At 43.4% G+C, this 26,917-nt stretch overlaps 1 protein-coding gene across 1 annotated transcript; it reads right to left on the bottom strand.

The window, feature by feature from the left end:
- Positions 1-2,134: 2,134 nt before the first annotated feature.
- LOC144508938 (uncharacterized) lies at positions 2,135-4,932 on the bottom strand. Its single transcript, XM_078237151.1, has 2 exons — positions 2,571-4,932; positions 2,135-2,521 (listed from the first exon to the last, which is right to left on the bottom strand). The coding sequence occupies exon 1, from the start codon at positions 4,912-4,914 to the stop codon at positions 3,196-3,198; it is 1,719 nt and encodes a 572-aa protein (XP_078093277.1). The 5' UTR covers positions 4,915-4,932; the 3' UTR covers positions 2,135-2,521; positions 2,571-3,195.
- Positions 4,933-26,917: the final 21,985 nt, after the last annotated feature.

Here is a 26,917-nt window from a genome sequence, read left to right as displayed (position 1 = left end):
GTTACTTGGATTGGATTTGATTGGTTTGGATGCGGTTATTTCGATTGGATTGAATTGGATTCGATTGAATTGGAATGGATTGCATTGGATGCCGTTACTTCGATTGGATTGGAATGCATTGGATTGGATTGGATTGGATTGGAATGGACTGGATCCCGTTACTTGGATTGGATTGGATTGGATTGGATGCCGTTATTTTGATTGGATTGGATTGGATTGGATGCCGTTACTTGGATTGGAGAGGATTGGATTGGATTGGATTGGTTTGGATGCCGTTACTTGGATTGGATTGGATTAGATTGGATTGGATTGGATGCCGTTACTTGGATTGAATTGGATTGGATTGGATTGGATGCCGTTACTTGGATTGGATTGGATTGGAATGGATTGGTTGCGGTTACTTGGATTGGATTGGATTGGACTGGATTGGATTGGATTGGATTGGATGCCGTTACTTGGAATGGATTGGATTGGATGCGGTTACTTGGATTAGATTGGATTCGATTGGATTTGATTGGATGCCGTTACTTGGATTGGATTGGATTGGATTGGATGCCGTTACATGGATTGTATTGGATTGGATTGGATTGGATGCCGTTACTTGGAGTGGATTGGATTGGATTGGATTCGAATGGATTGGTAGCCGTTACTTCGATTGGATTGGATTGGATTGGATTGGATGCCGTTACATCGATTGGATTGGATTGGATTGGATTGGATGCCGTTACTTGGATTGGATTGGATTGGATTGGATTGGATTGGATGCCGTTACTTGGATTGGATTGGATTGCATTGGATTGCATTGGATGCGGTTACTTGGATTGGATTGGATTGCATAGGATTGGATGCCGTGACTTGCATTGGATTGGATTGGATTGGATGCGGTTTCTTGGATTGGATTGGATTGGATTGGATTCGATGCCGTTACTTGGATTGGATTGGATTGTATTGGATGCCGTTACGTGAATTGGATTGGATTGCATTGGATTGGATTGGATTGGATTGGATTGGACTGGTTCCCGTTTCTTGGATTGGATGGGATTGGATAGGATTGGATTGGATGCCGTTACTTGGATTGCATTGGATTGCATTGGATTGGATTGTATTGGACTGGATCCCGTTACTTGGATTGGATTGGATTGGATTAGATTGGATGCCGTTACTTGGATTGGATTGGATTGGATTGGATTGGATGCCGTTACTTGGATTGCATAGGATTCGATTGGATTGGATTGGATTGGATGCCGTTACTTGGATTGGATTGGATATGATTGGATTGGATTGGATTGGATTGGATGCCGTTACTTGGATTGGATTGGATAGGATTGGATTGGTTGCCGTTACTAGGATTGGATTGGATTGGAATGGATTGGTTGCGGTTACTTGGATTGGATTGGATTGGATTGGATTGGACTGGATTGGATTGGATTGGATTGGATTGGATGCCGTAACTTGGATTGTGTTCGATTGGATTGGATTAGATTGGATTGGATGCGGTTATTTGGATTGGATTGGCTTGGATTGGATTGGATGCTGTGACTTGGATTGGATTGGATTGGATGCGGTTACTTGGATTGGATTGGATTGGATTGGATGCCGTTACTTGGATTGGATTGGATTGGATTGGATGCCGTTACTTAGATTGGATTGCATTGGATTGCATTGAATTGGATTCCGTTTCATGGATTGGTTTGGATTGGATGCCGTTACTTGGATTGGATTTAATTGGTTTGGATGCCGTTACTTCGATTAGATTGAATTGGATTGTATTGGATTGGAATGGATTGGATTGAATGCCGTTACTTCGATTGGATTGGATTGGATTGGATTGGATGCCGTTACGTGGATTGGATTGGATTGGATGCCGTTACTTGGATTGGATTGGATTGCATTGGATTGGATTGGATTGGATTGGATTGGACTGGATCCCGTTACATGTATTGGATTGGATTGGATTGGATTGGATGCCGTTACCTGGATTGGATTGGATTGGATTGGATTGGATTGGATGCCGTTACTTGGATTGGATAGGATTGGATTGGATTGGATTGGCTTCGATTGGATGCCGTTACTGTCGTGGTTCCCCAGGACGACAATTTATTCACATCAATTAAAACAGAGAGTCTGAGCAGCGATCTTCCAAGCAATAGACTTTATTTCTCAGCACAAGAGATAAAGTCGGGAACGTCCGGAACACTCCAAAGAGCCCTTGGGCTTACACTCTTTTATGTACATTTCAGCCTCATATCTCAAGATCCTCCTCTCCCTTTTACAGCCTGTCCTTGGTTGTTATCTTACCCTACAGCCCTATCTTTCTTTGGCCACCATTAGTTTTAGTTGACCCTTTATCTGTTTTCTTTGCAATTGGTCGCTCCCTGTTATATCTCGTTGTCTCTTAAACCATGGTGGTTATAACTCTTGCTCTTATCTGAACTTTTCTGTTTGTACAATAATCGTGGTTTTGTAAGCTAAGGCGAATGTGTTTAGAAGAAAAGACATCCCCCTGCTGATTTATGGTCCACTAATGTGTTTAGCAGAAAAGACATTCTCTCTGCTGGTTTATAGTCCACTATTAAGTTGAACCACCGAGCAGTCTTCCTTGTTTTCTTAAGTGACTATTGTCTGCTTTCCTTAATTAGTGATTGCTATATTACTTCTCTAGTTTCTCCACTTTGATCATATCGACTACACTTGATTATATTAGGTCACACGAAGTTATTTTAGGTTATATACCCATCTCACTACTCACCTAAATCTGCTATATCATTTCACTAAAACCTGTGAATCTGAATTTCATACCTAGCTCATACAATATCTAATACAATTTCCCTTACAATCCCCCCTTTGAGGCTTCCCTAGCCTCATCCCAATTATCAAGTTCAAATAATCCCCTTGCTCAATCCCATTTGTATTTTATTTTAATCACTTTTTGCAGGCGATGTGGAGGAGCCGACTATTTTGGTCAGGGATCAGTGTCCCTATTCTAACTTTATCATAATTTGTCTATCCCGGTTCTGATTTTTGGGTTGCTCCTCCAGATTGCCTGCCCCTGACAGTCATCAGCCAAAAACCTTCCCACTCTTGTCTAGGGAAGGGAAAAAGACTGATTCCTGTGTACAGACTAAGTTCTCCTGGTTTCGTGCGGACTTCAGCAAGGTGCTATTGTTGTCACAAGGTGATCTTCCACTATTGTAGTTATTTTACAGAGTGACGAGTTTCAACTTCGACCAAGGTCATTGTGAATCCACTCAGCAGGGGCGGCTCAAGATTTTCCCATTCCTCTGTTTTTTCTCTCGAGCGTGAGCTGCTTAGCACCCGCGTCACCATCTGCCGCGCTGCCATTCTGGTAAGGAAGGATCTCAGGGCGGGTAAAAAACAACAAAATATCAATCCCAGAATGATTATTGTTGCGATTGCTACAGCTCCAGCTTTGGCAAACCACGCCCCCCATCTTCCTAATATTCTGTCCAGCCAACTCCATACCTCATGCCCAAACCCAGCATTTTCTTTCACTTCTTTCTTAAGATTTCTTAACTTATTCATGGCTTGTGTAAATGACCCCTCTGGATTAGTGTTATTAGGGATAAATGTGCAGCACTGATCCCCAAACATAACACACACCCCTCCTTTCTCTGCCAGGAGCCAATCTAACGCCTGTCGATTTTGCCACGCCATTTTGCTGGTCGCATCCAACTGCTCTCCTAAGGCCTCCAGGGCATCATTCGTATAATTAATAAACCTCTGCTGATTATAATAGATGTAATTGATCCACTCAGTATTCTTGCTGGGTGTGATCCAAACAAAGAGGGATTCAAACCCTGCAGCTATTTCGTTCCTAGCTTTGAACTCATTCGGGATGCCGCGGGGCTGTCCGATTGCGTCCAATTTTATCGTAGGGTCAGGGGTATATGCCCTCTTAACTTTTTGTGATTTAATTTTTCTTTCCACCGGTAGTATCACAGTGCTCTGGGCAAGTATAACTCGGGCACATAGTCCCTTCCAATTCTGTGGTAATTTTGCCAATAGCCCTTTCTCCGGGCCACAAAGCCACCAGAGATCGGCCAGTTGATTTTCTTGATAGTCTAACACATAAGGAGGGGGTGCCCATCCCCCTCCTGAGATGATCAGATTAAGAGCATCGGTTATATTCCAAATCCTTTCACACTCTCCTGTGTAATTTCCCACACTACTTCCTGTGCTACTTTCCCTCCAATAGCAATCTTGGATTTGTAAGTTGGGCTCTACACTCCATTCCTTTGGGACCGCGTCCACTGCCGTTTTTAGCCACTTTGGACATCTGTGGGTCAAGTTGTAGATGCCCTTTTTTACCCCAGCAAACAGGATGCAGTGGTATTGACACAACGGCGACTCACCTTTACAAAGGTTATCACATGCGGATCCGGAACAGTCTATCTTCTCATACGAGTAGTTCCGATTCCCTATCATATGATACCGTATATATGTGGTATATGGACGGCAATTTTCCTTTCTCCAGCTTTGTTTCCTGGTTCTACAGTCTCCTGATCCCCATGGTATATCAGTTACTTGGGTGTTAGGTTTCTCTGATGCACATACTACACACTCTTTCCCATCACTGTTTCTCTGACCTGTATACTTAGCCCATTTCCACCATTTGTTTTTCTGCGCTTTTTCCCAAATAGTATTTGTGCTCACTAATCGTTCACGTTTTGTTCGTCTTAATACTCTATCTTCCTGATTTTGCACCCTTATGTCTTCTGTATCCCATTCTCCTTTTCTATGGGTCACGGAAGTTCCTAAGGGAAATAGTTTCCAACTCCCAGGTGGGGAATGGGGCCCCTTCCCTGTCCTCACCTCCCTCGGCACCTTGACTAATAGGCTCAGGCTGGGCATTTGTATCATCAGCCAGCTCATGTACAGAACTACTTTCATCATCCTCTATTCTTTTTGTTCTTCCTTGGCTCTGTTCCTCCTCCCCACGATTCTCCCCGTGTATTTCTATTTCTTCCTCGCTATCACTTCTGTCCACTCTGTGTACTTCTTCAATTTCCCTTCTCTCCCCCACCCCTGGTACCTTTCTGGTACAATGGTTCAAGTGATACCACAGTGTACTGCCTTCTACTTGCAACGCCGTGGGAGACACTTTGGTGACTTCAAACGGTCCTTCTCGTCTCGGTTCGTTCCAACGTCTCCGGAACTTTCTGATGTATACTCGATCTCCAGGTTTGATCTGATGTTCTGTTACCGGATTCTCCTCCTCCTTGGCTTTTTCCTGTTCAAATATAGTTCTATGTATAACAGTTAATTGTTGTATATATTCTTTTGTGCTTTGATCTAAACATTCTAGCGTAGGACCTCCTGATCCCCTGATCTTAGGTACCGGCATTACTCTTCCTGTCATCATTTCATGTGGGCTCAAATGTGTGATTCTGTTTTCCTGACTCCTGTATTGCATTAGAGCCAATGGCAGAGCATCTATCCAGTTTTTCCCTGTTTCACTGCAAATTTTGCTTATTTTAGCCTTAAGGGTCCCGTTTGCTCTCTCCACCATTCCTTGGGATTGAGGGTGATATACGCATCCAAACTTCTGCTTTATTCGGAGTGCCGAGAGTGTCTCTCTCAGTGCCCTTCCTATAAAAGCAGATCCATTGTCTGAACTTAATTGCGTGGGTATGCCAAATCTTGGGATAATTTCTTTTGACAGGAAGTTAATCACCGTTCCAGATCCTTGATCTTTGGATGGCGTTGCTTCTATCCATCTGCTGAATCTATCAATAATCACTAACATGTATCTTTTCCCCCTCACCACCTTTCCCATATCCACATAGTCCATGCATAGATGTTTAAATGGTCCTTCAGGAATGGGTATATGCCCTATTGGGGCAGTAATGCCCTTCCTGATGTTATTCTGAGCACACACCTCACACTGACTCAGTATGTAGTCAATCGAGTTTTGCAGGTATGGTGACCAGAATCCTTCCTTCTTGATCTTTCTAGCCACTTCTCCTCTTGCACAGTGGTCCACTCCATGCGCTTCGCTAATTAGTACGGTTAGTAATGATGTGGGTGCTATGACTAATCCCTCCCCATTTCTCCATATCCTGTCCTGTTGTCCCTGTAGTGCTCCTCTATCTTTCCACATTGCCTTTTCAGCTACAGAGGTTTCCTCCTGTAACTGTGCTACATCCTCTAATGTGATGTGAGGTTCGATATCCCCCGTACCTGGCCCTGGGTGCGGCCTTGCTATTTCTACTGGGGCTATCGTAGCCTCAATGCATCCTGACGCTTCTTTAGCTGCCTTGTCGGCTTTGGTGTTTCCCTGTGTGATGCTGTCTGCTCCCTTTTTATGCGCCTGACACTTAATTATGGCTAATTCCCTTGGACCCATCATGGCCCTTATTAAAGCCCTGATTTGACCTTCGTGTTGTATTGGTCCTCCTCCGCTTTTCATAAATCCCCTTTGCTTCCATATTGCCCCAAACAGATGGCAGACCCCGTGGGCATAGGCCGAATCAGTATAAATTTCCAATGCTTCCCCGTTTGCTAGCTCACATGCTCTGGTCAATGCTTTAAGCTCTGCCAGTTGGGCTGAACAGGGCTGTTCACATTTCTCTGCTTCTATGACTTCAAGTGTTTCCCCTTTCTGTTCAACTATGGCATAGCCTGCGTGGTTTCCTAAGTGATCCCTGTAACATGAGCCATCTACATACAGTATCCTTTTCCCTTCTGTCACTAGTCCCTCTGCTCTTAAATCTTTTCTCAGTTTCATAAATGTTTTTGCTTCTCTTAAGCATTCATGTTCTTCTCCTTCATGAGGTAATGGCATGTAATCAGCTGGATTTACTCTGTTGCACTTTATTATCGTGATATCTGGAAATGTAGTTAGCATTCGATAATGATGGATCCTAGCAGGTGTCAGCACAAATTTTCCTTGCTCAATCAATTCAGCTACCTTATGGTATACATGTATGTTTATCGGATATCCCATTGTGACCGTAGCTGCCTTTTCGTACGCCCACCAAGCTGCTGCCAGGCCTTGATAGCACGGAGGGTATCCCATTGCTACGTCGTCTAGCTTGGTACTGTAATATGCTACAGCCTGCCTTCGTCTCCCCTTGCAATTTTCCTGCATTAACATTGCTGTAGCAAATCCGGCTTCTCTGTTACTCACAAATAAGTCAAAGGGTTTGTCATAGGTCGGTAAAGCCAAGGCTGGTGCCTGTGCCATTTCTCTCTTTATATTCTCAAATGCGTCTGAAGCATCTTTATCCCATTTTAGTTTGGCTTTTAATTCGTCACACCCTGCCTCCTTCATTATCTTTCGTAGTGCCTGCGTTTTTTCGGCATAGCTTTCCACCCATTCTGAACTGAATCCTGTCATTCCCAAAAATGTCATAATTTGTCCCACCGTCTGTGGTTTCGGAACTTTTAGTACTGCTTCTATTTGCTGTGAAGCTATCTCCTTCTGTCCTGCTGATATTTCTCTTCCCAAGTATTCTACCTTTTTCTGGCACAGCTGCAGCTTTTTCCTGGAAACTTTATGGCCCCCTTCTGCTAGTCTTTCCAATAGTTTTAAACTATCCTTCCTGCACTGTTCTTGTGTTCCTGTGCATAATAATAAATCATCCACATATTGTATTAGTGTTCCTTCCAACTGTATTCCTTCTAAATCTGCTCTCAACACCTGATTGAATACATGTGGGGAATGTTTAAATCCTTGGGGCATCCTATTGTATGTGTATTGTTTCCCCTCGTACGTAAATGCAAAGAGATACTGACTTTCTTGAGCTAGTGGCACACTAAAAAATGCCGAACATAAGTCTATTACAGTAAACCATCTACTTTCAGGTGGTATATTTGTCAACAAGGTATAAGGGTTTGGGACTTCTACTGGCATATCTTCCACTACCTCATTAATCGCCCTTAGGTCATGCACCAATCTCCATTTTTCTCCGTCCGCCTTTTTCACTGGTAGTAGCGGTGTATTACACCTGCTCCGGGTTTCTTTTAATACCCCTGCTTCTATCAATCCCTTAATCGTCCCTCTAATTCCTTCAATTGCTTCTGTCTTGATTGGGTATTGCGGCCTATACGGCCCCTGGCATCCTGTCTTTAATCTGACTTCAACTGGATTAGCGTTTTTGACCCTCCCTACATCCGTGTCCTGTCTGGACCACAACTCCTGCGGGAGGGAGTTCAAATCCTGCTCTAACCTCTCTCTCCACTCCAGTTCCTGTTTCTCGATTTGCACTCCTATTGTTATCTGCTTCGGTTTCCCAAGCATTTTAACATCCAAAATTATTTTCGTCATTTGTCCATTGCTGGACGTCCAAATATCTACATTGTCTGTCTGGACAAATTCTAAATCTTGTGCTCTCAACACCATTGGCCCTAGGTCTTTTGATCTGTATCCCGGATTCACTTTCAATGTGACATGTGGCTCCGCCCCAGATACAGAGAACCATTTGTTAACCCATTCATTCCTAACAATGGTGAGGGCTACTCCCTCTAGTCCGATTAAAATACTTCCTGACTTTATTTCCTGTTCTCGTCCTGCCTCCCTTTCCCATTTCTCCTGTATCTCAGGTTCCTGCCCTTCATCAAATATCATTGTACTGTGTAATTCTGTTCTTGGCCATTTGGCTTGTGGAACCCAAGTGTTTATAAGCTTTCCCCAAACTTCCCATATCTGTTTTTTAACTTGTTCCTCTATATCTCCCAACCAAGATACATTAACCCCTTCCTTTCCTGGTATTTCAAGTGGATACATTCCCATCAAATCAATTCCTTGTTCAGTGCATTCTAATTTCAGTCCTAAACCTAGGATTGCATCCCTTCCCAATAGATTTAAAGGAGTTTTATCACATACTAAAATAGGTACATGGGTTGTCTTATTTCCAATGGTAACAGGCACCGGCGTCGTCATTCGAGCTAATGTTACTTTCCCCGAGAACCCCACAGTTTTTACAAACTGGTTTGACAATGGTAAGTGATCCGCATACTTCGTTTGCATGCACGTACATGTGGCGCCGGTGTCTATCATCATGGGGACCTCGATCCCTCCTACTCTAACGTTAACTATAGGTTCCTGCTCTGCAGTTTCTGTTATCTGTACGTACTGTCCTACCATTTCGGGGTTCTCTGGGCCTCCCTATGGGGAATTCTGATGGTTTCCCGGCCCTTGAGACATCGGGATGCTGTTTGGCGATCCTTGGATCAGTTGTTGGCCTGTCTGCTGCTGGTTTTCTCCCTGTCTGGGGAAATTCCGCGGGCAATTCCTTTTTATGTGCCCTGCCTCCCCGCACCCCCAACACACACCTGAAGGGCCAGGCAGTGGTCCCTGTCTCGGAGTCTGATGATTAGCCTGTCCCTGTCCTCTCTGATTCTGATAGGGTGGCCTACCACCTCCCTGTCCTTTCCCATTTCTATTCCAGTCAGTCTGACTTTGCAGGGCGTATGGGTTTTGATAATTTAGGCCATAGGCTCCTGGGTTCATGGACAGTGGGAAGGCAGAAATGTTATAGGTTATGACGGGCTGGCCTCCATCTCCGCTCCCCCCTTTGATTAGTGCAGGTATTTCCTCTGGCTTTTGCTCCACCATCATTGGTGCTATTTTTCTGGGTGCGAGATCCTCTTTTGCCTTCAGTTTATCCTTGCTTTTGATCTCCTCCAACTGTGCCTGAAGGAGTTTACGTTGTACCTCCTTCAGCTGTTTGTCTGCATTCTTTTCATCTTTGCGATGTCTCTCTACTGCATGGGCAACATAATCCACAAACTCTCGGTAATTTTTTGAGTCCAAGCCCACCACTTCCTCCAGCCTTGTCTTAGCTGGGGCTGGCAAGCCCTCTAGGATTGCAGCCCGGAACATGGAGTTGGTCAGTGGGTCTATTAGAATGTCCCTCTCCGTGTCCCTTCTCCACCTTTTTAATTGATTCTCCACATACACCGCTGCATTCTCCTCCTCACCCAGTGGCTCTCCCTTTAGGGTTTTTACATCCATTCGATTGGGGTACATATCCCGCAGTGCCTGCCAGATGACTTGGCGGTACTGGTCCATTAGTGTCCCATCCACCGCTGGGTCATAAGCTGCGGTCGGGATGCCAGCACGTCTCATTACTTCCGCCATTTGGTCCATTCCTAGCACCTTTGTCAGGAGAGCTTTGATGTCGCCCAGTGCCATCCTTTTTCCCACCATCCCTGCCTCCAACTGTCCAATCCACCTTCCAGCCCCATCCAAAATATTGGGTAATTCATTAATTAAATTAGGCAAATCCTGACCTGACCAAGGGATATACTGCGGTCTGCCACCCTTCAGAATCACCGGGAATACCCTTTTCCCTCTCCTATCCACATCTGGAAACTTTACAGGTGGGTGCCTTTCCCGCCTTGATTTTCTTTGCACCCCTAACATTGATTGCCTCCCTTCGTCTTCACTACTCTCTTCTGTTTCTCCTTCCATCTCTCTATATCTTGTCTCTTTTCTCTCTCCCTTTGTGCCCTTCCCTCCTTCGTCATCTGTTCTATGTCATATTCTCCCTCAAAATTCATTGTGCCTGATATAACTGGGTACAGTCCCGTGGAGCTCTGTTTCTCTAAGTATGGGGGTGGGGCTACGTTTGGATCTTCCAATTTTGCTTTTTCCTCAAGTTGTACTGGCATCTGCATTCTACCTCCCCTCCATACCCCTCTTCTCTCTTTCCCTTCTTGTTGGAATAGGGCTAATATCTCTAACTCCTTTTCTCGCTTTTCCCTTCTTTTGCTCGTTTTATCCTTAATCTTATAGTTCTTTATCATTCCCTTCTGGTCCTCACACCTCTCTATGGACCATGTGCCTTCCTCCGGCCACTGTGTATTGGTCTTATTTGTTCTTTTGGCCCATTTTTTAGAGACGTGTTCTATATCTCCCCTAAGGGCTGGGAACTTATCCCCTAATATCTCCACTGGTGTCTTAACTTGGTGCGCCATTACTCGTCTTTTTGGATCACTGTCGCAATTTTTGTCACTTAATCTGTCAGAGTTAGGTATCACAGTGATTATTACTTGCTGTATTGTTTTTCCGTGCTCAGTCCCCTGTTTACCTTTCCTTTGGATTTATTTTGCCACTATCTGTAATTCTAACCGGGGTCCTGATATCCACTTCCCCGTAGTCCCCTGTCCCGGCACTATCTTCCTCTCCCGGGCCAGAGGGTAGTGGGTTTTCACTTGCTCGTCTATGTGTATAAGAATCCTGTATCGGTCAGATCCCTTTATTAATTTCTCTAGGGTTTCCAATTTTATTTCGTCTATCCAATTCCTATCGACTACTCTTTCCCAATTTACATACGGCCACTCATTCTTTATCTCCTCTAAGTTAATTATGTGTGTAATCTTTTTCCAATCCAGTGTTGCTTCCGTTTTTGATATTATTCAAAGATTAGTTATTTTCAATCTTGTCACCAGGCAGTTTTGTCAGGGTAATCTTTCCAAGTTGTTAGTTATTACCCTACCTATATTCCGACTCTCCTCTTATTTCTGTTCTCCACGCTGTTACCTCAGACCAGTTTGTTCAAATTGGTCTTTTACTTCCTCTATTCTAGCTGCTACTCCCCTTTCCTGTGGTTAAAATCCACTCCTGTGCTTTTGACTACTGTACTAGGTCAGAGAGCGATCTCTCACTGATCTCTCTCCCTCTCGGTTGACGTCCCTTACCCGAGGTCCTGGGTAGGTTTGGACTGGCAGGTTTTCCCACACTTACTCTCTTCTGGGCAAGTCGTGACCTGAAAAACCCGCTCCAAACCGCTCGACTTAACCTAATTGCATTACTTTAGCTTTCAGCCTTTTTCCCGTCTCACTTTTTACCCATTCACAGACAATACAGTATTCGCAGCGCGCTTTTGCATGCAAAAATTCTGCTCTTCAGATCAGACTCAGTCTCTCAAAAATTTTTACACAATTTGGTTTTACCTGTGCAGGATATCTTTTTGGGTTGGGGAGATCCAGGACCAGCAGAGAGCCGGGCGCACCGGGCCTCGAGAAAACCCCTTTCTGACAACAAGGATTTACATGCATGCAAGTCTGCTTACCTTGTTGACAGAAGGCCGGCTGGGGACCTCTCGGTTCCGGTTGGACCACCGTCTCCGCCACTCCTTCCAGATGCTTTTCTGGGCGATCTCTCACCAACCCTGCTAAGCAGCGCCAATTTTGTCGTGGTTCTCCAGGACGACAATTTATTCACATCAATTAAAACAGAGAGTCTGAGCAGCGATCTTCCAAGCAATAGACTTTATTTCTCAGCACAAGAGATAAAGTCGGGAACGTCCGGAACACTCCAAAGAGCCCTTGGGCTTACACTCTTTTATGTACATTTCAGCCTCATATCTCAAGATCCTCCTCTCCCTTTTACAGCCTGTCCTTGGTTGTTATCTTACCCTACAGCCCTATCTTTCTTTGGCCACCATTAGTTTTAGTTGACCCTTTATCTGTTTTCTTTGCAATTGGTCGCTCCCTGTTATATCTCGTTGTCTCTTAAACCATGGTGGTTATAACTCTTGCTCTTATCTGAACTTTTCTGTTTGTACAATAATCGTGGTTTTGTAAGCTAAGGCGAATGTGTTTAGAAGAAAAGACATCCCCCTGCTGATTTATGGTCCACTAATGTGTTTAGCAGAAAAGACATTCTCTCTGCTGGTTTATAGTCCACTATTAAGTTGAACCACCGAGCAGTCTTCCTTGTTTTCTTAAGTGACTATTGTCTGCTTTCCTTAATTAGTGATTGCTATATTACTTCTCTAGTTTCTCCACTTTGATCATATCGACTACACTTGATTATATTTGGTCACACGAAGTTATTTTAGGTTATATACCCATCTCACTACTCACCTAAATCTGCTATATCATTTCACTAAAACCTGTGAATCTGAATTTCATACCTAGCTCATACAATATCTAATACAATTTCCCTTACATTACTTGGATTGGATTGGATTTGATTGGATTGGATTGGATGCCGTTACTTGGATTGGATTGGATTGGATTGGCTGCCGTTACTAGGATTGGATTGGATTGGAATGGATTAGTTGCGGTTACTTGGATTGGATTGGATTGGATTGGACAGGATTGGATTGGATTGGATTGGATGCCGTTATTTGGATTGGATTGGATTGGATGCCGTTACTTGGATTGGATTGGATTGGATGCGGTTACTTGGATTGGATTGGATTGGATCGGATTGGATGCCGTGACTTGGATTGGATTGGATTGGATTGGATGCGGTTACTTGGATTGGATTGGATTGGATTGGATGCCGTTACTTGGATTGGATTGGATTGGAGTGGATGCCGTTACTTGGATTGGATTGCATTGGATTGCATTGGATTGGATGTCTTTACATGGAGTGGATTGGATTGGATGCCGTTACTTGGATTGGATTTGATTGGTTTGGATGCGGTTACTTCGATTGGATTGAATTGGATTCGATTGAATTGGAATGGATTGGATTGGATGCCGTTACTTCGGTTGGATTGGAATGCATTGGATTGGATTGGATTGGACTGGATCCCGTTACTTGTATTGGATTGGATTGGATTGGATGCCGTTACTTGGATTGGATTGGATTGGATTGGATGCCGTTACTTGGATTGGAGAGGATTGGATTGGATTGGTTGGTTTGGATGCCGTTACTTGTATTGGATTGGATTTGATTTGATTGGATTGGATTGGATGCCGTTACTTGGATTGAATTGGATTGGAATGGATTGGATGCCGTTACTTGGATTGGATTGGATTGGAATGGATTGGTTGCGGTTACTTGGATTGCATTGGATTGGACTGGATTGGATTGGATTGGAATGGATGCCGTTACTTGGAATGGATTGGATTGGATGCGGTTACTTGGATTAGATTGGATTCGATTGGATTCGATTGGATGCCGTTACATGGATTGTATTGGATTGGATTGGATTGGATGCCGTTACTTGGAGTGGATTGGATTGGATTGGATTCGAATGGATTGGTAGCCGTTACTTCGATTGGATTGGATTGGATTGGATTGGATGCCGTTACATCGATTGGATTGGATTGGGTTGGATTGGATTGGATTGGATGCCGTAACTTGGATTGGATTCGATTGGATTGGATTGGATTGGATGCCGTTACTCGGATTGGATTGGATTGCATTGGATTGCATTGGATGCGGTTGCTTGGATTGGATTGGATTGGATAGGATTGGATGCCGTGACTTGCATTGGATTGGATTGGATTGGATGCGGTTTCTTGGATTGGATTGGATTGGATTGGATGCCGTTACTTGGATTGGATTGGATTGGATTGGATGCCGTTACGGGGATTGGATTGCATTGGATTGCATTGGATTGGATGCCGTTTCATGGATTGGATTGGATTGGATTGGATTGGATTGGATGCCATTACTTGGATTGGATTTGATTGGTTTGGATGCCGTTACTTCGATTGGATTGAATTGGATTGTATTGGATTGGATGCCGTTACTTGGATTGGATTGGATTGCATTGGATAGGATTGGATTGGATTGGATTGGACTGGTTCCCGTTTCTTGGATTGGATGGGATTGGATTGGATTGGATTGGATGCCGTTACTTGGATTGCATTGGATTGGATTGGATTGGATTGGATTGGTCTGGATCCCGTTACTCGGATTGGATTGGATTAGATTGGATGCCGTTACTTGGATTTGATTGTATTGGATTGGATGCCGTTACTTCGATTGGATAGGATTGGATTGGATTGGATGCCGTTACTTGGATTGGATTGGATTTGATTGGATTAGATTGGATTGGATGCCGTTAGTTGGATTGGATTGGATAGGATTGGATTGGTTGCCGTTACTAGGATTGGATTGGATTGGAATGGATTGGTTGCGGTTACTTGGATTGGATTGGATTGGATTGGACTGGATTGGATTGGATTGGATTGGATTGGATCCCGTTACTTGGATCGGATTGGATTGGATGCCGTTACTTGGATTGGACTGGCTGCCGTTACTTGGATTGGATTGGATTGGATTGTATTGGATTGGGTTGGATTCCGTTACTTGGATTGGAGTGGATTGGATTGGATTGGATGCCGTTACTTGGATTGGATTGGATTGGATTGGATTTGGATTAGATTCTATTCGATGCCGTTACCTGGATTGGATTGGATTGGATTGGATTGGATGCCGTTACATGGATTGGATTGGATTGGATTGGATGCCGTTAATTGGGTTAGGTTGGAGATGATTGGATTGGATTGGATTCGATTGGATTGGATTGGATGCGGTTACTTGGATTGGATTGGATTGGATAGGATTGGATGCCGTGACTTGGATTGGATTGGATTGGATTGGATGCGGTTACTTGGATTTGATTGGATTGGATTGGATGCCGTTACTTGGATTGGATTGGATTGGATGCCGTTACTTGGATTGGATTTGATTGGTTTGGATGCCGTTACTTCGATTAGATTGAATTGGATTGTATTGGATTGGAATGGATTGGATTGAATGCCGTTACTTCGATTGGATTGGATTGGATTGGATTGGATGCCGTTACGTGGATTGGATTGGATTGGATGCCGTTACTTGGTTTGGATTCGATTGCATTGGATTGGATTGGATTGTATTGGATTGGATCCCGTTACTTGTATTGGATTGGATTGGATGCCGTTACCTGGATTGGATTGGATTGGATTGGATTGGATTGGATTGGATTGGATTGGATTGGATTGGATTGGATTGGATTGGATTGGATTGGATGCCGTTACTTGGATTGGATAGGATTGGATTGGATTGGATTGGATTGGGTTGGATTGGATGCCGTTACTTGGATTGGATTGGATTTGATTGGATTGGATTGGATTGGATGCCGTTACTTGGATTGGATTGGATTGGATTGGTTGCCGTTACTAGGATTGGATTGGATTGGAATGGATTGGTTGCGGTTACTTGGATTGGATTGGATTGGATTGGACAGGATTGGATTGGATTGGATTGGATGCCGTTACGTGGATTGGATTGGATTGGATGCCGTTACTTGGATTGGATTGGATTGGATGCGGTTACTTGGATTGGATTGGATTGGATAGGATTGGATGCCGTGACTTGGATTGGATTGGATTGGATTGGATGCGGTTACTTGGATTGGATTGAATTGGATTGAATGCCGTAACTTGGATTGGATTGGATTGGATGCCGTTACTTGGATTGGATTGCATTGGATTGCATTGTATTGGATGTCGTTACATGGATTGGATTGGATTTGATTGCATGCCGTTCCTTGGATTGGATTTGATTGGTTTGGATGCGGTTACTTCGATTGGATTGAATTGGATTCGATTGAATTGGAAAGGATTGGATTGGATGCCGTTACTTCGATTGGATTGGAATGCATTGGATTGGATTGAATTGGATTGGACTGGATCCCGTTACTTGGATTGGATTGGATTGGATTGGATGCCGTTACTTGGATTGGAGAGGATTGGATTGGATTGGATTGGTTTGGATGCCGTTACTTGGATTGGATTGGATTTGATTGGATTGGATTGGATTGGATTGGATGCCGTTACTTGGATTGAATTAGATTGTATTGGATTGGATGCCGTTACTTGGATTGGATTGGATTGGAATGGAATGGTTGCGGTTACTTGGATTGGATTGGATTGGACTGGATTGGATTGGATGCCGTTACTTGGAATGGATTGGATTGGATGCGGTTACTTGGATTAGATTGGATTCAATTGGATTTGATTGGATGCCGTTACTTGGATTGGATTGGATTGGATTGGATGCCGTTACATGGATTGTATTGGATTGGATTGGATTGGATGCCGTTACTTGAAGTGGATTGGATTGGATTGGATTCGAATGGATTGGTAGCCGTTACTTCGATTCGATTGGATTGGATTGGATTGGATGTTGTTACTTCGATTGGATTGGATTGGACTGGATTGGATTGGATTGGATGCCGTTACTTGGATTGGAATGGATTGGATTGGATTGGATTGGATTGGATGCCGCTACTTGGATTGTATTGGATTGCATTGGATTGGATTGGATGCGGTTTCTTGGATTGGATTGGTTTGGATTGGATTGGATTGGATTGGATTGGATGCCGTTACTTGGATTGGATTGGATGCCGTTACTTGGATTGGATTGCATTGGATTGCATTGGATTGGATGCCGTTTCATGGATTGGATTGGATTGGATTGGATTGGATTGGATTGGATGCCGTTACTTGAATTGGATTTGATTGGTTTGGATGCCGTTACTTCGATTGGATTGAATTGGATTGTCTTGTATTGGAATGTATTGGATTGGATGCCGTTACTTGGATTGAATTGGATTGGATTGGATTGGATGCCGTTACTAGGATTGGATTGGATTGGAATGGATTGGTTGCGGTTACTTGGATTGGATTGGATTGGACTGGATTGGATTGGATTGGATTGGATGCCGTTACTTGGAGTGGATTGGATTGGATTGGATTCGAATGGATTGGTCGCCGTTACTTCTATTGGATTGGATTGGATTGGATGCCGTTACTTCGATTGGATTGGATTGGATTGGACTGGATTGGATGCCGTTACTTGGATTGGATTGGATTGGATTGGATTGGATGCCGTTACTTGGATTGGATTGCATTGCATTGGATTGTATTGGATGCGGTTACTTGGATTGGATTGGATTGGATAGCATTGGATGACGTGACTTGGATTGGATTGGATTGGATTGGATGCGGTTTCTTGGAATGGATTGGATTGGATTGGATGCCGTTACTTGGATTGGATTGGATTTGATTGGATGCCTTTTCTTGGATTGGATTGCATTGTATTGCATTGGATTGGATGCCGTTTCATGGATTGGATTGGATTGGATTGGATTGGATGCCGTTACTTGGTTTGGATTTGATTGGTTTGGATGCCGTTACTTCGATTGGATTGAATTGGATTGTATAGGATTGGAATGGATTGGATTAGATGCCGTTACTTCGATTGGATTGCATTGGATTCGATGCCGTTACTTGGATTGGATTGGATTGGATTGGATGCCGTTACTTGGATTAGATTGGATTGCATTGGATTGGATTTGATTGGATTGGATTTGGATTAGATTCGATTCGATGCCGTTACCTGGATTGGATTGGATTGGATTGGATGCCGTTACTTGGATTGGATTGGATTGGAATGGATTTGGATGAGATTCGATTCAATGCCGTTACCTGGATTGGATTGGATTGGATTGGATGCCGTTACATGGATTGGATTGGATTGGATTGGATGCCGTAACTTGAATTGTGTTCGATTGGATTGGATTAGATTGGATTGGATGCCGTTAATTGGATTAGGTTGGAGTTGATTGGATTGGATTCGATTGGATTGGATTGGATGCGGTTACTTGGTTTGGATTTGATTGGTTTGGATGCCGTTACTTCGATTGGATTGAATTGGATTGTATAGGATTGGAATGGATTGGATTAGATGCCGTTACTTCGATTGGATTGCATTGGATTCGATGCCGTTACTTGGATTGGATTGGATTGGATTGGATGCCGTTACTTGGATTAGATTGGATTGCATTGGATTGGATTTGATTGGATTGGATGCCGTTACTTGGTTTGGATTTGATTGGTTTGGATGCCGTTACTTCGATTGGATTGAATTGGATTGTATAGGATTGGAATGGATTGGATTAGATGCCGTTACTTCGATTGGATTGCATTGGATTCGATGCCGTTACTTGGATTGGATTGGATTGGACTGGATGCCGTTACTTGGATTAGATTGGATTGCATTGGATTGGATTTGATTGGATTGGATTTGGATTAGATTCGATTCGATGCCGTTACCTGGATTGGATTGGATTGGATTGGATGCCGTTACTTGGATTGGATTGGATTGGAATGGATTTGGATGAGATTCGATTCAATGCCGTTACCTGGATTGGATTGGATTGGATTGGATGCCGTTACATGGATTGGATTGGATTGGATTGGATGCCGTAACTTGAATTGTGTTCGATTGGATTGGATTAGATTGGATTGGATGCCGTTAATTGGATTAGGTTGGAGTTGATTGGATTGGATTCGATTGGATTGGATTGGATGCGGTTACTTGGATTGGATTGGATTGGATAGGATTGGATGCCGTGACTTGGATTGGATTGGATTGGATGCGGTTACTTGGATTGGATTGGATTGGATTGGATGCCGTTACTTGGATTGGATTGGATTGGATGCCGTTACTTGGATTGGATTGCATTGGATTGCATTGAATTGGATGCCGTTTCATGGATTGGTTTGGATTGGATTGGATTGGATGCCGTTACTTGAATTGGATTTGATTGGTTTCGATGCCGTTACTTCGATTAGATTGAATTGGATTGTATTGGATTGGAATGGATTGGATTGAATGCCGTTACATCGATTGGATTGGATTGGATTGGATTGGATGCCGTTACTTGGATTGGATTGGATTGGATTGCATTGGATTGGATTGGATTGGATTGGATTGGACTGGATCCCGTTACTTGTATTGGATTGGATTGGATTGGATTGGATGCCGTTACATGGATTGGATTGGATAGGATTGGATTGGATTGGGTTGGATTGGATGCCGATACTTGGATTGGATTGGATTTGATTGGATTGGATTGGATTGGATGCCGTTACTTGGATTGGATTGGATTGGATTGGTTGCCGTTACTAGGATTGGATTGGATTGGAATGGATTGGTTGCGGTTCCTTGGATTGGATTGGATTGGATTGGACAGGATTGCATTGGATTGGATTGGATGCCGTTACTTGGATTGGATTGGATTGGATTGGATGCCGTTACTTGGATTGGATTGGATTGAATGCGGTTACTTGGATTGGATTGGATTGGATAGGATTGGATGCCGTGACTTGGATTGGATTGGATTGGATGCGGTTACTTGGATTGGATTGGATGCCGTTACTTGGATTGGATTGGATTGGATTGGATGCCGTTACTTGGATTGGATTGCATTGGATTGGATGTCGTTACATGGATTGGATTGGATTGGATTGGATGCCGTTACTTGGATTGGATTTGATTGGTTTGGATGCGTTTACTTCGATTGGATTGAATTGGATTCGATTGAATTGGAATGGATTGGATTTGATGCCGTTACTTCGATTGGATTGGAATGCATTGGATTGGATTGGATTGGATTGGATTGGATTGGACAGGATCCCGTTACTTGGATTGGATTGGATTGGATTGGATGCCGTTACTTGGATTGAATTGGATTGGATTGGATGCCGTTACTTGGATTGCAGAGGATTGGATTGGATTGGATTGGTTTGGATGCCGTTACTTGGATTGGATTGGATTTGATTGGATTGGATTGGATTGGATGCCGTTACTTGGATTGAATTGGATTGGATTGGATTGGATTGGATGCCGTTACTTGGATTGGATTGGATTGGAATGGATTGGTTGCGGTTACTTGGATTGGATTGGATTGGACTGGATTGGATTGGATTGGATGCCGTTACTTGGAATGGATTGGATTGGATGCGGTTACTTGGATTAGATTGGATTCGATTGGATGCCGTTACTTGGATTGGATTGGATTGGATGCCGTTACATGGATTGTATTGGATTGGATTGGATTGAATGCCGTTACTTGGAGTGGATTGGATTGGATTGGATTCGAATGGATTGGTAGCCGTTACATCGATTGGATTGGATTGGATTGGATTGGATGCCGTTACTTCGATTGGATTGGATTGGACTGGATTGGATTGGATTGGATGCCGTTACTTGGATTGGAATGGATTGAATTGGATTGGATTGGATGCCGCTACTTGGGTTGGATTGGATTGCATTGGATTGGATTGGATGCGGTTACTTGGATTGGATTGGATTGGATAGGATTGGATGCCGTGACGTGCATTGGATTGGATTGGATTGGATGCGGTTTCTTGGATTGGATTGGATTGGATTGGATTGGATTGGATGCCGTTACTTGGATTGGATTGGATTGGATGCCGTTATTTGGAATGGATTGCATTGGATTGCATTGTATTGGATGCCTTTTCATGGATTGGATTGGATTGGATGCCGTTCCTTGGATTGGATTTGATTGGTTTGGATGCCGTTACTTGGATTGGATTGGATTTGATTGGATTGGATTGGATTGGATGCCGTTACTTGGATTGAATTGGATTGGATTGGATTGGATGCCGTTACTTGGATTGGATTGGATTGGAATGGATTGGTTGCGGTTACTTGGATTGGATTGGATTGGACTGGATTGGATTGGATGCCGTTACTTGGAATGGCTTGGATTGGATGCGGTTACTTGGATTAGATTGGATTCGATTGGATTTGATTGGATGCCGTTACTTGGATTGGATTGGATTGGATTGGATGCCGTTACATGGATTGTATTGGATTGGATTGGATTGGATGCCGTTACTTGGAGTGGATTGGATTGGATTGGATTCGAATGGATTGGTAGCCGTTACTTCGATTCGATTGGATTGGATTGGATTGGATGCCGTTACTTCGATTGGATTGGATTGGACTGGATTGGATTGGATGCCGCTACTTGGATTGGAATGGATTGGATTGGATTGGATTGGATGCCGCTACTTGGATTGTATTGGATTGCATTGGATTGGATTGGATGCGGTTTCTTGGATTGGATTGGTTTGGATTGGATTGGATTGGATTGGATTGGATGCCGTTACTTGGATTGGATTGGATTGGATTGGATGCCGTTACTTGGATTGGATTGCATTGGATTGCATTGGATTGGATGCCGTTTCATGGATTGGATTGGATTGGATGCCGTTGCTTGGATTGGATTTGATTGGTTTGGATGCCGTTACTTCGATTGGATTGAATTGGATTGTATTGTATTGGAATGTATTGGATTGGATGCCGTTACTTGGATTGAATTGGATTGGATTGGATTGGATGCCGTTACTAGGATTGGATTGGATTGGAATGGATTGGTTGCGGTTACTTGGATTGGATTAGATTGGACTGGATTGGATTGGATTGGATTGGATGCCGTTACTTGGAATGGATTGGATTGGATTGGATGCCGTTACATGGATTGTATTGGATTGGATTGGATTGGATGCCGTTACTTGGAGTTGATTGGATTGGATTGGATTCGAATGGATTGGTCGCCGTTACTTCGATTGGATTGGATTGGATTGGATGCCGTTACTTCGATTGGATTGGATTGGATTGGATTGGATTGGATTGGATGCCGTTACTTGGATTGGATTGGATTGGATTGGATTGGATGCCGTTACTTGGATTGGATTGCATTGCATTGGATTGTATTGGATGCGGTTACTTGGATTGGATTGGATTGGATAGCATTGGATGACGTGACTTGGATTGGATTGGATTGGATTGGATGCGGTTTCATGGAATGGATTGGATTGGATTGGATGCCGTTACTTGGATTGGATTGGATTGGATTGGATGCCTTTTCTTGGATTGGATTGCATTGTATTGCATTGGATTGGATGCCGTTTCATGGATTGGATTGGATTGGATTGGATTGGATGCCGTTACTTGGTTTGGATTTGATTGGTTTGGATGCCGTTACTTCGATTGGATTGAATTGGATTGTATAGGATTGGAATGGATTGGATTGGATGCCGTTACTTCGATTGGATTGCATTGGATTCGATGCCGTTACTTGGATTGGATTGGATTGGATTGGATTGGATTGGATGCCGTGACTTGGATTGGATTGGATTGCATTGGATTGGATTTGATTGTATTGGATTTGGATTAGATTCGATTCGATGCCGTTACCTGGATTGGATTGGATTGGATTGGATGCCGTTACTTGGATTGGATTGGATTGGATTGGATTTGGATTAGATTCGATTCGATGCCGTTACCTGGATTGGATTGGATTGGATTGGATGCCGTTACATGGATTGGATTGGATTGGATTGGATGCCGTAACTTGAATTGTGTTCGATTGGATTGGATTAGATTGGATTGGATGCCGTTAATTGGATTAGGTTGGAGTTGATTGGATTGGATTGGATTCGATTGGATTGGATTGGCTGCGGTTACTTGGATTGGATTGGATTGGATCGGATTGGATGCCGTGACTTGGATTGGATTGGATTGGATTGGATGCGGTTACTTGGATTGGATTGGATTGGATTGGATGCCGTTACTTGGATTGGATTGGATTGGATTGCATTGGATTGGATTGGATTGGATTGGATTGGACTGGATCCCGTTACTTGTATTGGATTGGATTGGATTGGATTGGATGCCGTTACATGGATTGGATTGGATAGGATTGGATTGGATTGGATTGGATTGAATTGGATGCCGTTACTTGGATTGGATAGGATTGGATTGGATTGGGTTGGATTGGATGCCGATACTTGGATTGGATTGGATTTGATTGGATTGGATTGGATTGGATGCCGTTACTTGGATTGGATTGGATTGGATTGGTTGCCGTTACTAGGATTGGATTGGATTGGAATGGATTGGTTGCGGCTCCTTGGATTGGATTGGATTGTATTGGACAGGATTGGATTGGATTGGATTGGATGCCGTTACTTGGATTGGATTGGATTGGATTGGATGCCGTTACTTGGATTGGATTGGATTGAATGCGGTTACTTGGATTGGATTGGATTGGATAGGATTGGATGCCGTGACTTGGATTGGATTGGATTGGATGCGGTTACTTGGATTGGATTGGATGCCGTTACTTGGATTGGATTGGATTCGATTGGATGCCGTTACTTGGATTGGATTGCATTGGATTGGATGTCGTTACATGGATTGGATTGGATTGGATTGGATGCCGTTACTTGGATTGGATTTGATTGGTTTGGATGCGTTTACTTCGATTGGATTGAATTGGATTCGATTGAATTGGAATGGATTGGATTTGATGCCGTTACTTCGATTGGATTGGAATGCATTGGATTGGATTGGATTGGATTGGATTGGATTGGACAGGATCCCGTTACTTGGATTGGATTGGATTGGATTGGATGCCGTTACTTGGATTGAATTGGATTGGATTGGATGCCGTTACTTGGATTGCAGAGGATTGGATTGGATTGGATTGGTTTGGATGCCGTTACTTGGATTGGATTGGATTTGATTGGATTGGATTGGATTGGATGCCGTTACTTGGATTGAATTGGATTGGATTGGATTGGATTGGATGCCGTTACTTGGATTGGATTGGATTGGAATGGATTGGTTGCGGTTACTTGGATTGGATTGGATTGGACTGGATTGGATTGGATTGGATGCCGTTACTTGGAATGGATTGGATTGGATGCGGTTACTTGGATTAGATTGGATTCGATTGGATGCCGTTACTTGGATTGGATTGGATTGGATGCCGTTACATGGATTGTATTGGATTGGATTGGATTGAATGCCGTTACTTGGAGTGGATTGGATTGGATTGGATTCGAATGGATTGGTAGCCGTTACATCGATTGGATTGGATTGGATTGGATTGGATGCCGTTACTTCGATTGGATTGGATTGGACTGGATTGGATTGGATTGGATGCCGTTACTTGGATTGGAATGGATTGAATTGGATTGGATTGGATGCCGCTACTTGGATTGGATTGGATTGCATTGGATTGGATTGGATGCGGTTACTTGGATTGGATTGGATTGGATAGGATTGGATGCCGTGACGTGCATTGGATTGGATTGGATTGGATGCGGTTTCTTGGATTGGATTGGATTGGATTGGATGCCGTTACTTGGATTGGATTGGATTGGATGCCGTTATTTGGAATGGATTGCATTGGATTGCATTGTATTGGATGCCTTTTCATGGATTGGATTGGATTGGATGCCGTTACTTGGATTGGATTTGATTGGTTTGGATGCCGTTACTTGGATTGGATTGGATTTGATTGGATTGGATTGGATTGGATGCCGTTACTTGGATTGAATTGGATTGGATTGGATTGGATGCCGTTACTTGGATTGGATTGGATTGGAATGGATTGGTTGCGGTTACTTGGATTGGATTGGATTGGACTGGATTGGATTGGATGCCGTTACTTGGAATGGCTTGGATTGGATGCGGTTACTTGGATTAGATTGGATTCGATTGGATTTGATTGGATGCCGTTACTTGGATTGGATTGGATTGGATTGGATGCCGTTACATGGATTGTATTGGATTGGATTGGATTGGATGCCGTTACTTGGAGTGGATTGGATTGGATTGGATTCGAATGGATTGGTAGCCGTTACTTCGATTCGATTGGATTGGATTGGATTGGATGCCGTTACTTCGATTGGATTGGATTGGACTGGATTGGATTGGATGCCGCTACTTGGATTGGAATGGATTGGATTGGATTGGATTGGATGCCGCTACTTGGATTGTATTGGATTGCATTGGATTGGATTGGATGCGGTTTCTTGGATTGGATTGGTTTGGATTGGATTGGATTGGATTGGATTGGATGCCGTTACTTGGATTGGATTGGATTGGATTGGATGCCGTTACTTGGATTGGATTGCATTGGATTGCATTGGATTGGATGCCGTTTCATGGATTGGATTGGATTGGATGCCGTTACTTGGATTGGATTTGATTGGTTTGGATGCCGTTACTTCGATTGGATTGAATTGGATTGTATTGTATTGGAATGTATTGGATTGGATGCCGTTACTTGGATTGAATTGGATTGGATTGGATGCCGTTACTAGGATTGGATTGGATTGGAATGGATTGGTTGCGGTTACTTGGATTGGATTAGATTGGACTGGATTGGATTGGATTGGATTGGATGCCGTTACTTGGAATGGATTGGATTGGATTGGATGCCGTTACATGGATTGTATTGGATTGGATTGGATTGGATGCCGTTACTTGGAGTTGATTGGATTGGATTGGATTCGAATGGATTGGTCGCCGTTACTTCGATTGGATTGGATTGGATTGGATGCCGTTACTTCGATTGGATTGGATTGGATTGGATTGGATTGGATTGGATGCCGTTACTTGGATTGGATTGGATTGGATTGGATTGGATGCCGTTACTTGGATTGGATTGCATTGCATTGGATTGTATTGGATGCGGTTACTTGGATTGGATTGGATTGGATAGCATTGGATGACGTGACTTGGATTGGATTGGATTGGATTGGATGCGGTTTCATGGAATGGATTGGATTGGATTGGATGCCGTTACTTGGATTGGATTGGATTGGATTGGATGCCTTTTCTTGGATTGGATTGCATTGTATTGCATTGGATTGGATGCCGTTTCATGGATTGGATTGGATTGGATTGGATTGGATGCCGTTACTTGGTTTGGATTTGATTGGTTTGGATGCCGTTACTTCGATTGGATTGAATTGGATTGTATAGGATTGGAATGGATTGGATTGGATGCCGTTACTTCGATTGGATTGCATTGGATTCGATGCCGTTACTTGGATTGGATTGGATTGGATTGGATTGGATTGGATTGGATGCCGTGACTTGGATTGGATTGGATTGCATTGGATTGGATTTGATTGTATTGGATTTGGATTAGATTCGATTCGATGCCGTTACCTGGATTGGATTGGATTGGATGCCGTTACTTGGATTGGATTGGATTGGATTGGATTTGGATTAGATTCGATTCGATGCCGTTACCTGGATTGGATTGGATTGGATTGGATGTCGTTACATGGATTGGATTGGATTGGATTGGATGCCGTAACTTGAATTGTGTTCGATTGGATTGGATTAGATTGGATTGGATGCCGTTAATTGGATTAGGTTGGAGTTGATTGGATTGGATTGGATTCGATTGGATTGGATTGGCTGCGGTTACTTGGATTGGATTGGATTGGATCGGATTGGATGCCGTGACTTGGATTGGATTGGATTGGATTGGATGCGGTTACTTGGATTGGATTGGATTGGATTGGATTGGAT

The sequence above is a fragment of the Mustelus asterias genome, chromosome 21, assembly GCF_964213995.1.
Source record: "Mustelus asterias chromosome 21, sMusAst1.hap1.1, whole genome shotgun sequence".
Taxonomy (NCBI): domain Eukaryota; kingdom Metazoa; phylum Chordata; class Chondrichthyes; order Carcharhiniformes; family Triakidae; genus Mustelus; species Mustelus asterias.
The sequence above is the reverse complement of the archived record's forward strand: the minus strand, read 5'-3'. Positions and strand labels throughout refer to the sequence as shown.